We start from the raw sequence: 16,222 nt of genomic DNA on the forward strand, positions 1-16,222 counted from the left end.
GCATGCATCAAAAATGTTTTTTGTTGGTTTGCCCCACCAAGATTTACAAGCTAAAATCAACACTGTCTCTCATTGCCTTCCTTAAACCCGACAAACCTCGGCGTTGTCATGTCAGTTTGCTTCGCATGCTTTCCCGGAAGTCTCGCGATGTTTCTGGTTTTAGAACATTAATACTCTGCATTCATACGTAAAGTGAAACGTCTGCAAGCATTTTACGACACTTTGTTCTCAGTGTGTAGTTTAGCTTGCTGCGTTTTTCTTCTTTTTTAACCGCATCACGTTCTGGTGTGGAGAGAGGAATACCAGCAGTGGATAGACGTGCAGCAAGCAGCACAACGACGGTCCTGTGAGATTGTTTTATTTTTATTTTCACTTTGAATCAAATCTAACCAAAAGCTTAAATTTGCAAACTGCAAAAGCAGACAAAAATATTGTGTATAGAATAGAACAGAAGACTTGGTTGGTTTGCAGCCACTGGTTTTAACCGCAACACTTCTGTTTTGGATACAAAACACACCATTGAAAATGGCGGAACTTGAGGACGCAGGACTGTCCCAAACAATGCAGGAGACCCGAGATGATGAGGAGCCGGGCAATTCAAAGGTAACATAATGACGCTGAGACAGTGATTTTTCACTTCAAAAGTATGCCAAACAAAAACCATTGATTGCAAAGTTAAACAAACCATACAACTCTTTGCACAATAACTACTTTTAACAATTTCCACTGAAGATTTTACAAAAACACATGTACTCGAACAGTACAGATATAGTTTGTTAACAGAATGACAGTATAATCTCCATCAGTTTGTGACCACGTTTTCCAAAAACTCTACTCCGAATTAAGATTCAAAGATGTCGGCAGAAAGAATGCGGCGTCAGCTATGATATGAAAACTCAAGTAAAAAAAAAAAAATACATAGACATTTCGCATATTGAGCTACAGTAAGTGAGTTGGATTAACACCCAGTAACAGAATGATGGTAATATAATTACATTATGGGTCCCTGATCTGTACAGAAATCCATAACTATGACTGTTATTATCTTCATGGTGATGTATTCTGAGTACACAAAGGTAGAGAAATGTAATAACCTCCTTTGCATGTTTGGGTATTCTACACACTGGCTATTATTCTGAGGTCTGTCCCCAAACAAGACCAAGTTTGGTTTGTCTGGACCAGAACAAATCTGTACTGATCATAAATATCTATGTTAAACAAGTTTGGACATTAAAGTACAGCATGGTAGAGTATAGTTCAGTAGAGTACACAATAAATGATACTGAACTTTAGCGTACTAAATTCTACTGTACAGTACTCTATTGTACCGGACTATACTCTGCCCTACTTTTATTTTACTGTACTGTCCAAACTTGTGAAACAGACATTTGATTAGTTCAGATTTGGACTTCCCAAATTTCAACTACTGTTCAACATTCAGGGTCGGCTGGCGCTCAGTGGGGGAGGATGCTGATTACAGTAAATGTAAAGAAAGGGGGCTAATGTGTAGGTGTCAGTAAGCGCAGGGGTAGTTAACATTAACTGGAGAGGGAGGGGTTTGACCACCACCTGACAGAAAGAGAAAGTAGGTCTAGCTTTACTTGTTACTTCTGTGAACTAAGAAAATATCTTAAAGATATGTGGGTTTTTGGTAACAGAATTACTTACATTTACAGAAGGCAAATCATTTCTGCAAAACTACATTTAAATGTTGATATTAGTTGTCAGTTGTCTTTACACATGATTGTGTTTTTATGTATTTCTAATATATTTTAAGACTATTTCTGCTAGATGTTTTCTAAGACCCCCCTTTCCATCTGTTTGACCAGTGTTAGGTTCTGAACAGAGTAGAACTCAAACGGATGACTAGAAAAAGCTCAAACCAAGTTTATTCCACCCACTGGGTGCTTTAGCTGCGCACACAACATACAAGTCACACAAGCATATATTTATACCTTCCGACTAGGCAAGTCATCTCCTTGCATGTCTAAGATAAACAATCCTTCTCTGTTAGGAAGAAACTAAGTATATTCCTCTTACTGGTATTGTCATGGCTTGCCTCAGTCTATGATCCTCATGGGTGTGGAAGTGTGTGTATGTGAGATAGGACTGTAATCAAATGGTATTCTGGGTGGGCCCCTGTGGCCCCCCTCCCAGCAGTGTCTTCTCTCTTCAACTGTTGACCTTATCTCGAGTTGTGTTCCACATCCCTCATGGTCCTGGTTCCAAAGCAACTGGCCTGCCTTATCAGGAACCCAAACTAGACTGTTGCTCTTTGCCTCCTTGCTCACAAATATTAATATTCAGCAACAACATGTTTGAACAGAATATGAACTTTCTGCACTTCCCTTTGTCACCCCTTGTAACTTTCTATACACAGCGTTCCTATTCACCCTTCGTTGACTCCCAACATATATTCTTATACATGTAAAGTAATAACTTCTAGTATGGTAACATAAGTATATTTCAAGCTCGAATCCAACAGTCTCCTTTTTGAATAGTATATCCATACTTTTTAACATTTTATATAATCATTGACATTACTTATAAATTAACAAACTAAAACATTATTCTTATTCCCACATTGTTTTAATTTTTAATTTTATATTTCATTTTTACAGGGACAGTGCACATTAATCAACGTTTCAGTAAAAGTGCCGGTTTTAGCCAGCTGGCTAATTTTCAACCGCAGTCCCTGGGCAGGTTATTAAAAACAATTACAATACAGACAATCAATGAGCGGTGAGCACACGCAGAGCAACATAGGACAAGCGAGACATAGCATGCAGACAGAGCAACATAGCACAAAAAGCAACAAGACAAAATCCATGTGTGTCTGATGGCAGTGTATTCCAGACGTGAAGCTCTCACAGAGAAAGCAGATTGACTAAAGGTGATTTTCCTTAGGGGAACTACAGTCACCTCTCATGGCAGACCTTGTGGAACTGCTGCCATATGTTTGGGTTTTCTGTTTAACAAAAATACTGAGTGGAGGAGGAGCCAGGCCATTTAGGATCTTGAATACAAGACATGCGTCGGTGTATTGCACAAGATTTTCCCAACTCAGGAGCTCATGCTTTCTGAGGATGTAACAGTGATGATGGCTATTGGGCTTCCTATCAAGCACTTTGAGAGCCTGTTTGTAGACAGACTGAATGGGTTTTTATGTTGTACAGCAAGCTTGGGCCCAACTAGTCAAGCAGTATTTGAAGTGGGGGAGTATCATAGATTTGAAGTACAGTTTTGCTACCTCTGTAGTCAAACAATTTCATATAAATCGGAAATTAGCTAGGTTGAATTTGGTTATTTGAATGACCTATTTTCACCTGCTTTTTAAAAGAGAGGTTGGAATCAAGTATGATCCCAAAGTACTTAAAATCAGATACCACCTGGAGCTTCTCCCCTGACACATAGACATCTGGCTCAGTAACATCTGTTGCCCTCTCTGTGAAGAACATGCAGACAGTTTATTTCACATTGAGATGTAAACACGAGTCACTGAGCCACTTTGTAACCTGGACCATTACAGTAGTGAGTTCTTGTGCAGCTTGTTGTTTGCTCTTTGCATGCACATACACTGCTCAAACAAATAAAGGGAACACTTAAACAACACAATGTAACTCCAAGTCAATCACACTTCTGTGAAATCAAACTGTCCACTTAGGAAGCAACACTGATTGACAATAAATTTCACATGCTGTTGTGCAAATGGAATAAACAAAAGGTGGAAATTATAGGCAATTAGCAAGACACCCCCAAAAAAGGGGTGATTCTGCAGGTGGTGATCACAGACCACTTCTCAGTTCCTATGCTTCCTGGCTGATGTTTTGGTCACTTTTGAATGCTGGCGGTGCTCTCACTCTAGTGGTAGCATGAGACGGAGTCTACAACCCACAAAAGTGGCTCAGGGAGTGCAGTTTATCCAGGATGGCACATCAATGTGAGCTGTGGCAAAAAGGTTTGCTGTGTCTGTCAGCATAGTGTCCAGAGCATGGAGGCGCTACCAGGAAACAGGCCAGTACATCAGGAGACGTGGAGGAGGCCGTAGGAGGGCAACAACACAGCAGCAGGACCACTACCTCCGCCTTTGTGCAAGGAGGTGCACTGCCAGAGCCCTGCAAAATGACCTCCAGCAGGCCACAAATGTGCATAATGCGCATAGTCTGGGTAGCCATTTGACTAGATGTTCAGGAGTCTTATGGCTTGGGGGTAGAAACTGTTTAGAAGCCTCTTGGACCTAGACTTGGTGCTCCGGTACCGCTTACCGTGTGGTAGCAGAGAGAACAGTCTATGACTAGGGTGGCTGGAGTCTTTGACAATTTTTAGGGCCTTCCTCTGACACCGCCTTGTATAGAGGTCCTGGATGGCCGGAAGCTTGGCCCCAGTGATGTACTGGGCCATTCGCATTGCCCTCTGTAGTGCGTTGCGGTTGGAGGCCGAGCAGTTGCCATACCAGGCGGTGATGCAACCAGTCAGGATGCTCTCAATGGTGCAGCTGTAGAACCTTTTGAGGATCTGAGAACCCATGCAAAATCTTTTCAGTCCCCTGAGGGGGAATAGGTTTTGTCGTGCCCGCTTCACGACTGTCGTGTGTTTGGACCATGATAGTTTGTTGGTGATGTGGACACCAAGGAACTTAAAGCTCTCAATCTGCTCCACTGCAGCCCTGTCAATGAGAATGGGGGCGTGCTCGGTCCTCTCTTTCCTGTAGTCCACAATCATCTCCTTTGTCTTGATCACGTTGAGGGAGAGGTTGTTGTCCTGGCACCACACGGCCAGGTGTGACCTGACCTTTTCCCTATAGGCTGTCTCGTTGTTGTTGGGGATCAGGCCTACCACTGTGTCATCGGCTAATTTAATTTTGGAGTCGTACCTGGCCGTGCAATCATGAGTGAACGGGGACTACAGGAGGAGGCTTTGCACGCACCCCTGAGGGGCCCCCGTGTTGAGGATCAGCGTGGCAATGTTGTTACCTAGCCTTATCACCTGGGGGCGGCCCGTCAGGAAGTCCAGGATCCAGTTGCAAAGGGAGGTGTTCAGTCCCAGGGTCCTTAGCTTATTGATGAGGTTTGAGGGCACTATGGTGTTGAACGCTTAGCTGTAGTCAATGAACAGCATTCTCACGTAGGTGTTCCTTTTGTCCAGGTGGGAAAGGGCTGTGTAGAGTGCAATAGAGATTGCGTCATCTGTGGATCTGTTGGAGCGGTATGCGAATTGGAGTGGGTCCAGGGTGTCTGGGATGATGGTGTTGATGTGAGCCATGACCAGCCTTTCAAAGCACTTCATGGCTACAGACGTGAGTGCTACGGGTCGATAGTCAGTTAGGCAGGGTTACCTTAGTGTTCTTGGGCACAGGCACTATGGTGGTCTGCTTGAAACATGTTGGTATTACAGACTCGGACAGGGAGAGGTTGAAAATGTCAGTGAAGATACTTGCTAGTTGGTCAGCGCGTGCTCGCAGTACACGTCCTGGTAATCCGTCTGGCCCTGCGGCCTTGTGAATGTTGACCTGTCTAAAGGTCTTACACACATCGGCTGCGAAGAGCGTGATCACACAGTCTTCCGGCACAGCTGGTGCTCTCATGCATGTTTGTGTTATTTGCCTCGAAGCGAGCATAGAAGTAGTTTAACTCGTCCGGTAGGCTTGTGTCATTGGGCAGCTCTCGGCTGTACTTCCCTTTGTAGTCTGTAATGGTTTGCATTACACATCTGACGAGCGTCAGAGCCACATCCGACGAGCGTCAGAGCCGGTGTAGTACAACTCGATCTTAGTCCTGTATTGATGCTTTGCCTCTGATGGTTCGTCGGAGGCATAGCGGGATTTCTTATAAGCTTCCGGGTTAGAGTCCCGCTCCTTGAAAGCGTCAGCTCTAGCCTTTAGCTCAGTGCGGATGCTGCCTATAATCCATGTTTTCTGGTTGGGGTATGTACGTACGGTCATTGTGGGGACGACATCATCGATGCACTTATTGATGAAGCCAATGACCGATGTGGTGTACTCCTCAATGCCATTGGAGGAATCCCAGAACATATTCCAGTCTGTGCTAGCAAAACAGTCCTGTAGCTTAGCATCTGCTTTATCTGACCACTTTTTTTTATTGATCTAGTCACTGGTGCTTTCTGCTTTAATTTTTGCTTGTAAGCAGGAATCAGGAGGATAGAATTATGGTCAGATTTGCCAATTGGAGGGCGAGGGAGAGCTTTGTATGCATCTCTTGTGTGTGGAGTATAGGTGGTCCAGAGTTATTTTCCCTCTGGTTGCACATTTAACATATTGATAGAAATGTGGTAAAACGGATTTAAGTTTCCCGGCATTAAAGTCCCCGGCTACTAGGAGCGCCGCCTCTGGGTGAGCGTTTTCTTGTTTGCTTATGGCGGAATAGAGTTCATTCAATGCTATCTTGGTGCCAGCCTCTGACTGTTGTGGTATGTAAACAGCTTATCATGAGAAACTCTACCTCAGGCGAGCAATGGCTCGAGACTTCCTTAGATATCGTGCACCAGCTGTTGTTTACAAAAATACGTAGACCGCCGCCCCTTGTCTTTACCAGACGGCGCTGTTCTATCCTGCCGGTACATCATATAACCAGCCAGCTGTATGTTGATATTGTTGTCGTTCAGCCACGACTCCGTAAAGCACAAGATGTTAGTTTTTAATGTCCCTTTGGTAGTTTAATCTACCCAATACCTCGTCCATTTTATTGTCCAAAGATTGCATGTTTGCGAGGAGAATTGAGGGGAGTGAGTGTTTATTCGATCGCCTCCTCCTCAGAAGGCAGCCCGACTTCCGGCCTCTTTCTCCGACTCCTCTTCACGTAGATCACTGGGGTCGGGGTCTGTTCCCAAGGGAGCCGTATATCCTCCGTCTCGGGCTCGTCAGAGTCTTGAAAGAAGAAAAAGGATTCTGCTAGTCCGTGGTGAGTAATCATAGTTCTGATGTCGACAAGTTATTTTCGGTCAGAAGAGATGGTAGCGGCAACATTATGTACAAAAAGTGTAAAAAGATAAGTTACAAACAACGCAGATAAACTAACAAAAAAACAATCGGTTGGGGGCACGTAAAACGTCTGCCTTCTGTTCCGGCGCCATTTGACACAATTTGATCTTAATATAAATCCAAGTGTTCTATAATTACAATATTAGTTTGTGTTTCTTACATCTGCAAACAGCTAGTTATTATTTTCTTAGCAAGTTAAGCTAAATCGTGTTAGCCAATAATGCTAATCTCTAGTTAGCTGGCTAACTAGCTAGTACTGAGTCAGAGCAAACGTAGCTAGCTAATACAGCCCGATACCAGTGCTAGTGGAGGCCTAAATCAGCATGTTGTTTGTTCAACAGTATCTTATAAATCAAAGAGGAATAGGCGAAGCATGAATATGTTGGCTATATGAATAAAGATTTAATCTATCCAAAGATTATAGGCTACCCTAGGAAACATGGAACATCACTTTGGTTCCTACACTGTCACAATAACTCGTCCATGGCATTTTCATTCGTTGTCATGTCAAACAACACTGTATTCAACGTGCCCACTATTAATTATATTCTAACTATAGAATTATAATAAACATTCTATTTCCAGGATTCCAAAAGTTCACCCAAGTGTTTTAATCTAAATCGCAATTGCAGCATTTTGTTAAAAATAAGGCCTAGTATTTTTGTCCATATCGTGGCAGTGTGGAAATGATCTCAAATGAGTGCAGGAAATGCAGAAATTGATGGAAATGCAGAAATTGATGGACATGATTTTGGGTTGAAGTTGAATTGAACTGTATAAGCCAATCAAAATGGAGAAAGACCCCTTGAAATCATTTAGAATATATGTGTTGCCATCCTAGGATCACGCACTACGCATAAAGCACATGTAGAGCATTTATTAATCAAAAACATAAAATACCGTCATACCGTCCAAAATGTGAAAAATACCATGATATGATATTTTGGCCATATCGCCCAGCACTATGCTGTAACAGTCTGAGGGAATAGATGCCAATAGGTCTGCCAAATTCGCTACTACTGGTGTGATTTTCACTGCATGTTTGTTTATGCCGTGAAAATTCACTTTAAAACGCCATTTTAGTCCTTTCTTTACTGGAAATAAAGGGCTGTTGCATCGGACTGGTCCTCGTAATGCAATTAAAAAAAATCTAACTAGGCAAATCAGTTAAGAAGAAATTCTTATTTACAATAACGGCTATGCCTCGCTCTAGTAATATTGCCACCGATTTCTCAGCCTCCGGTTTAATAGGATATTGTTTTACTGTTGGCAGTGGATGTACCTCCACCACAACAGGGTTGCAGCCTTCAATCAGACCGCAATCTAATGCGTCTTTTGCCCATAGGGGATGACCCTGAAACAACAATTGCTCGGCTTTCACCGTCTGTACTGCCAATGTTAATTTGTTACCTTTTGAGAATCCACTCCCCTGGCTTTTCGCAGAGATTATCCAACCCCAACATTGGTTCCCGTTGCCATGTAAAATTAGCATGGTATTGTTACTGGTCCTATGATATAGGACATGGATAATAGTTGTATCGCTTTCGATTCCGCCCGTTACCCCGCTGAATGTGGTACTTTTTTTCCTGTCGCAAATGTAGCTAATTTCTCATCATAAGCAATTAGTGATATTTGAGCGCCTGTATCTACTAGGAAGCTGTGTTTGACGTAGCCTCCTACATCTCCTGCTACATAGAAACCGGTATCTTGCTGAACCACAATCGACTGCACAGAGGCCAGATATACAGTACCAGTCAAAAGTTAGGACACACCTACGCATTCCAGGTTTTCTTTCTTTTTTTACTTTTTTCTACATTGTAGAATAATAGTGGTGTGAACTTTTGACTGGTACTTTATATAACAAAATATTCCCAACTGCTGTCATGAATCCCTCAGTTTTGTCATTCGTGGTTGTTGGGTCACTCATTCTACCCTGTTTCCTCAAGAAACTGATAGATTCTTGTCCTTCCTTTACTGGGTCTGGTGCTTCTTTCATAATACTACACATTTCACTCACTCTCAGTGGCTGATGGTGATGCTGAACTTGGGGCTGCACGTCAGCTGGGATAGGATTATCATCCACTGGGACTATTTGTCTCGTATGATGCATAACTGAGGTTGCATGCGTTCGTACTGGACACACATCTCTATGATTACCTGGATCATGCTGATCCACTATCCAGAACTACTATGTCCGGGCTCGTAATGTGCCCGTCCTCCGCATCTCGCAACCCATATCGCTATTTTTCCTCTTAAGAGAAGGGTATAACGGTGGTACACTAGATGTACCTGTTTCACTTTGGAGCCTGGGGGCGAACGGTGGAAGAGTGGCAATGGCATATACAAGTATGTTGATACTGTTGAAGCGAAACCATTACTTGTTTTATTTGCTTTTGTCTGTCCTCAAGGGCTCCCTCTAATTCCTGATTTCCTTTTTACTCTTTTCTAACGCATTAGCCAATTCCTGCTTCTGTTAATCTCATCTGTGCACACGCCCTTCGGATATGCCTCGTTTTTTATTAGGTTTTTTTAGTCATTTTATTGCTCCATTTTACCTGGCAGGTTTTTATTTTTTTAACCTTTTTTCCATTTTTATCCTTTGCTGATAAAGTGCCGTGGTTAGGATACCGGTGTATTGTGGTCTGGGCCGTTCTTTGATTGCAGTGTTCCACAATACGATGGCATCCATACACTCTTGGCTGGATGTAAACTGTCCATCGACGGGATGTGTACCAATTTTGGCTAACTTTCCTCACCACTTATTTGATTCTTGGTGCTGTTCTTATGCCTTTTTTTCAGCGCTTCTAATGCTTTGGTAACATTCTCCCTTTCCACCCCTCCCGGACGCCATATCAGGTATTATTGGCTCCACGCCACCCCCAACGGTGTTTAGGTTTCTGTACCCACGGTTCTAACACTCACCTTCTATTAATGACGGTGTGATACCCATTCCCCCGGAGAGTAGTAACAGTATAGGGGCTTAATTATTTTGTCACTCGTCCTAACAGTTTTGGTGCTGGACGACACTGTTGTGTTGTATGCCAATTCACCACAGACTATTGTGGATGACTCACCATGGAGGGGGCCGCCCTCCAGAACTTACAGGCAACCTATCACCATCCACATTCCCACTCACTGACAATGTTTCATCTCTAAGCACAGATATCTTCTATTCTCCACCGAGTGCACTTCGTGCCTTTCTCCTTCTACATGGACTACTTCTCTGCAACTTACTGTACTAGTATACAAGAATGACAATTTATCCATACACTTTATGGCCACCATGGCTGGGGCTTTCACCCCCCTGGGACCTTCGAACCAACCCCACCTGGGACCTATCCTACACGGAATCTACCCTTCACCGTGGGGTCGCCCACGGATCTCGCAGGGACCCAACTCCACTCTGGACCTATCCTTGCAGAACCTACCCTACACCATATATCTATGACTGTTCGTAACACAATGGGACTACTGAAGAAACTCAGGTTTCCTAGGTCCGTATCCTATAATTTGTGTTCAGCCTATGACTCATCTCCCAGAGATGTCAGAATGAGTGGTAACAGGTCTAGGAACTGTGCCTACCTTGTTTTTTGTGCCGGCTCCAGCTCAACTGATTCGGACTCTCCAGTTCGGCTGTAAATTGTGGTGAATCACTAGCAACACCAACTGTTAGGTTTTAACTTCTTATGGCTGCAAGGCAGTGTTGAGTAGCCAGTGAAATCATGCCCATTTCAAACGGCCTCCTACTCAAATCTTGCTCGTACAATATGAATATTATTATTCTTTTTGGATAGAAAACACTTTCTAGTTTCTAAAACAGTTGGAATTATTTCTCTGAGTGAAACAGAAGTCCTTCTGCAGCACTTTTCCTGACTAGGAAGTGAAATGTCAGAAATCGATGCTCTTTTCAACTTGATGCCTATACATGGTCTTGACACTTAGGAGTCTACTTAGACTCTATACGCCTTCCTATTGGTGTAAAGAGGATGTCAGAGAAGAAATTTTTGTGCTCATCTTGTTCTGTGGTGGGAAAAAAACTATTTCTTTGACGTGACCGTCCACTTCCGGTACTCTGAAGGAAGTGGGATTGACTTCTGTTTTGCCTTCGTAACGAACGGCTAACATCTCCGGCTCTAATTTTTTTTGATACATGTGACCATATCATCGTAATGTATGTTTTTTCAATATAGTTTAATCAGATTATTGAAACTTTATTCGGGAGTTTTGCCGTGTTCCGTCCTCTGACTGTGTTTACGTTGGAGAAATTTATGCCACTCGGCTAGTGCCAATGCTAATTGAAGAGGGAAATTTGCCATTCTGAATCGAAACAACGACTCATCTGGACAGAGGACACCTTCTTCAACATTCTGATGAAATATCAGCAAAAGTAAGACCCATTTTATGATGTTATTTCATATATCTGTCGTGCATGTGAACTGGCCGTGGGCGCCCAATTGTGTCTGTCTATTGTAGCTACGCTAATATAGAGATACATTTTGTTTTTGCTGTAAAACATTTAATAAATCGGAAATATTGTTTGGAATCACAAGATGCCTGTCTTTCAATTGCTGCAGACTATGTATTTTTCAGAAATGTTTTATGATGAGTAATTAGCTATTTGACGTTGGTGTCTGTAAATATTATGGCTGCTTTCGGTGCAATTTCGGATTGTAGCTGAAATGTAAACTATGGTTTATACATGAAATATGCAAATTTTTCTAACAAAACATATGCTATACAATAAATATGTTATCAGACTGTCATCTGATGAATTTGTTTCTTGGTTAGTGGCTATTTATATCTTTATTTGGTCGAATTTGTGATAGCACCTGATGGAGTAAGAAACTGATGGAGTTAGAAAAGTTGTGTCTTTTGCTAACGTGGTTAGCTAATAGATTTACATATTTTGTCTTCCCTGTAAAACATTTAAAAAATCGGACATGTTGGCTTGATTCACAAGATGTGCACCTTTCATCTGGTGTCTTGGACTTGTTAATGTGTGAAAGTTAAATTATAAAAAAAAAAAAATGATTTTGAATTTCGCGCCCTGCACTTTGAGCTGGATGTTGTCATAAGTGTACCGGTGTCGGGCTGCCCCCGTAAAAGGTTAACAGAGTAGAAACTCAAACGGACGACTAGATTAAGCTCAAACCAAGTTTATTCAACCCACTGGGTTGCAGACACAACATACAAGCATATATTTATACCTTTTGACATGGTGGTGTCATCTTGCATGTCTAAGATAAACAATCCTTCTCTGTTAGGCAGAAACACAGTAGATTCCTCTCACTGGTATTGGCATGGCTTGCCTAAGTCTATGATCCTCATGGAAGTGGGGTGTGTGTGTGTGTGGACTGTAATCAGGTGGTCTTCGAGGTGGGCCCCTGTGGCCCCCCTCCCAGCAGTGTCTTCTCTCTTCAACTGTTGACCTTATCTCGAGTTGTGTTCCACATCCCTCATGGTCCTGGTTCCAAAGCAACTGGCCTGCCTTATCAGGAACCCAAACTAGACTGTTGCTCTTTGCCTCCTTGCTCACAAATATTAATATTCAGCAACAACATGTTTGAACAGAATATGAACTTTCTGCACTTCCCCTTGTAACACTAACTTTCCATACAGTGTTCCTATTCACCTTTCATTGACCCCCAAACATTTACATTTCTTATACATGTATGGTAATAAGTATATTTCAAGCTCGAATCCAACACCAGAAATCAAAGCCTTTCCTTATTCCTAATTTTTAGGATGGAAAATGGTTGAACATTTGATATGCCTTAATTTCTCAGAAATATAGGCTCTTAACTTTCATTTGGCACTTCACATGCTAGTGCTCATGGGGCTTTTTACTTGGAAATGCCCACTACTAGTACTACTGTCAATGAACCTTTTCAAGCCTAGATCACAAGCCAATCATCATGGTAATCTCTAGACCTAATGACAAACAACAAATCATCATGATCATGTTGATACGGCTAGGTAATACAAATTATTAGCTTCTACTGTTAAGATGTATGGACCTAAGTTATTTGTTTAGCTATTTATTGCATATGCTATCTATTCTAATTTGGACTTGAACCATAATGAAAGTAGACTATATTTTATGTATTACAAAATTTTGTTTTAGAAAACAGGGACGATAGGCCTACTAGTAATTATGCAATTTTGAATGTATTTCCAGGCAGAGGACATGGACACCCCAGAAGACCTGCAAGATGACAACCTGATTGAGCGGGAACACTTCCACAGTTCTAATAATGAACAACAAGATGGACATTTGGCAGTTAGGAGGAATGTAATATTAGAACGAACTAAATTCAACCAAAGACAACAAGAAGCAGGAGAGACAGCTGATGATTTTATCACTGCACTTCATTGTTTGTCAGAACATTGTGGTTATGGAGCTCTGCTCAGTGAGATGATAAGAGACCGACTAGTCATGGGCTTACGTGACAGAAGACTGTCCGAGCAATTACAAATGGACCCAGAAATAACACTCGCTAAAGCTGTCACACGCATTCGTCAAACTGAACTTGTGAAAAAGCAACAGGACCTGCCGGAGAATGACTTCAAAGCTGCCGACAGTACAGCAAATGTAGAGAGTGTGCTTTCACATAGCAAACTGCAATGCCCAGCCAATACCCAGTGCCAATCCGAGAAAAATAATCAAAACTCAGACAGACCACAACAACCCCAAACAACACAGGAGAATGGAGAGGAGCCCCAACATACAGGTGGCACTGATGAGTGGATCGAGGGCTTCAGTCCTGGAGGAGAGAAGCCTCACTACTGCTTTGACTGCAGTAAGAGCTTCAGAAAAGTGAGGGATCTTATAAGACACCAGCGAACACATACTGGAGAGAAGCCTCACCACTGCCCCGATTGTGAACAAAGTTTTGCTCGATTAGATCGTCTTAAGTCACACCAACTAACACATACAGGAGTGAAGGCTCACACATGCCCTGATTGTGACAAAAGTTATTCTCAATCGTATCATTTGAAAAGACACCACCAGCGAAAGCATATGAAAGGGAAGTACTTCCACTGCAATCATTGTAAGGAACTTTTCTCCAGACCTAAAGATCTAAAAACACACATGCATGTACATGCTGGAGAAAAGGCATACCTTCCACAAGAAACTCATACAGGTACGAAGCCTTACCACTGCTCTGAAATGAATCAGTGCTCCGACTGTGGGAAAAGCTTTCGACAAGTGGGGGATCTTAAAAGACACCAACGAACACATACTGGAGAGAAGCCTTACCACTGCCCTGAATGCGACAGAGGTTTCGGTCGATTAGATCGTCTTAAGTCACACCAACTAACACATACAGGAGTGAAGGCTCACCAATGCCCTGATTGTGACAAAAGTTATTCTCAATCGTATCATTTGAAAAGACACCACCAACGAAAGCATATGAAAGGGAAATACTTCCGCTGCAATCATTGTGAGGAACTTTTCTCCAAACCAGAAGATCTAAAAACACACATGCATGTACATACTGGAGAAAATGCATACCTTCCACAAGAAACTCATACAGGAAAGAAACCTTACCACTGTTCAAGGTGTGATAAAAGATTTCCTGACATGGCAAAACTAAGATCACACCTTCCAGTACATACTGGAGACCTGGCACTCCACTGTTCTGACTGTGGAAAGTGTTTCTTAAACAAGGCAAAGTTTGAAAGACATCAAAGAACACACACTGAAAGTGTACTATACCTCTGCACTGACTGTGGGGAGGGTTTTACAAATATGCAACGGTTGGAAAGGCACCAGCGAATGCACACTGGAGAGAAACCACACCACTGCACTGATTGTGGGAAGAGTTTTGCACTTGAAAAAACATTTAAGTGTCACAAGCAAGCACACAAGTTCAAACTCTCTGGAGAAAGAGCAGCCTATCCTTGCTCGGAATGTGGAAATACTTTTTCTCGTTCATGTGACGTGATGACTCATGTGAGAAGGGTGCATAATAAAGAGAGACCTTTCCAGTGCTCCTGCTGTGGAAAAAGATTTTTCCAAAAGAACTCACTCACAATACACATGAGAATTCACACTGGAGAGAAACCATACCACTGCTCAGACTGTGGACAAAGCTTCTCTCAAATTAATGACAGAAAACGTCACCAGAAGAGGCAACACTCTGGAGAGGTCACAGAGACACTCAATAAGAAAGGACTACTACAACAAAGACACAAAAATGCAATATAGTAACAGTATCACTGTCTTATTGCAGAATGTTTTTGTTTTTACTAATAGTAAACTTTATTTTATAAACCACATTTTTAAAATATCTTATCACTCTCTTAGTTTCCACCCTGCATAAATGGGATTCAGCAATTCTCGCCTGCACCTAAAGCATTCCGTAAGGCCAAACAACCAAATGGGTAATTATTTGCCCAGTTAAACTACCCAAAATACTATTTCAAAGATTACAGCAACTGTAGTAAACATGGGCTATTAGAACCAAGGTGTGAATATCAGTGATGTGATCATCAGAGTATAAATCATGTATGGATGTATGGAATAATTTGGGAATTTCAATTAAAAATAACAATTTCTCAGTTTTCAAACTGGTGAACAGTTATTAGATGTCCATGTTATTTAGGTTTGTCATGTACTCTCCTCACCTCTGAAAGAGCGGTCAGAAGATAACCGTAGCTACTGACAGTTTATTTTTTAGATTTTTATTTTTGAAGCGTCTTGAATTCTAAAAGCCTTTTCCACATCTCTTGCATGAGTATGGTCTGACTCCTGTGTGCACTTGCATGTTGGCTGCGACATGAATGACTTGGCTGAATCGTGTCCCACAGACATCACAGCTGAAAGGCGTCTCTCATGGACTTGCCTTTTGATATCACTGATGAGTTGAAAGTCTCCCACAGCCACTCCGCTTGTGTGGTTTTCTCACCTGTATTGATCAGCACATGTATTTTAAGAGATTGTTTTGTAATAAATCTCTTTCCACAACAGCCTTAAGCGTTGGTCTTCGCTCCAGTGTGAAATTTCTGGTTATATTCAAAAGTAGCTTTATGGAGAAGTTTTTCTGCATGTGAAACAAATGTGTATGTTTGCTCCTGTGATGTTTTCCATCTATTTACAGAGAACTAATGGAGCTGAAGCCCTTCAAACATATCTCACTGCTGAGAGGGTTTTGGTTGGTCCGTTTTGGTTGTCTTGCTCCTTGAGTGTTTTAACCATTGATAGCTTGTGTATTCTCAGTT

The 16,222-nt window shown here is 42.1% G+C and overlaps 1 protein-coding gene across 1 annotated transcript; it reads left to right on the forward strand.

The window, feature by feature from the left end:
* Window positions 1-213: 213 nt before the first annotated feature.
* On the forward strand, window positions 214-15,972 carry LOC129840490 (zinc finger protein 260-like). Its single transcript, XM_055908407.1, has 2 exons — window positions 214-603; window positions 13,176-15,972. The coding sequence occupies exons 1-2, from the start codon at window positions 526-528 to the stop codon at window positions 15,207-15,209; spliced, it is 2,112 nt and encodes a 703-aa protein (XP_055764382.1). The 5' UTR covers window positions 214-525; the 3' UTR covers window positions 15,210-15,972.
* Window positions 15,973-16,222: the final 250 nt, after the last annotated feature.

The sequence above is a fragment of the Salvelinus fontinalis genome, chromosome 41 (assembly GCF_029448725.1).
Source record: "Salvelinus fontinalis isolate EN_2023a chromosome 41, ASM2944872v1, whole genome shotgun sequence".
Lineage (NCBI taxonomy): Eukaryota > Metazoa > Chordata > Actinopteri > Salmoniformes > Salmonidae > Salvelinus > Salvelinus fontinalis.

Coding starts and splice junctions, on each gene's coding strand:
- LOC129840490 (XM_055908407.1), top strand. CDS start 526: ATGGCGGAACTTGAGGACGCAGGACTGTCCCAAACAATGCAGGAGACC. Junction 604..13,175: donor AGGAGCCGGGCAATTCAAAG/GTAACATAATGA, acceptor ATGTATTTCCAG/GCAGAGGACATGGACACCCC.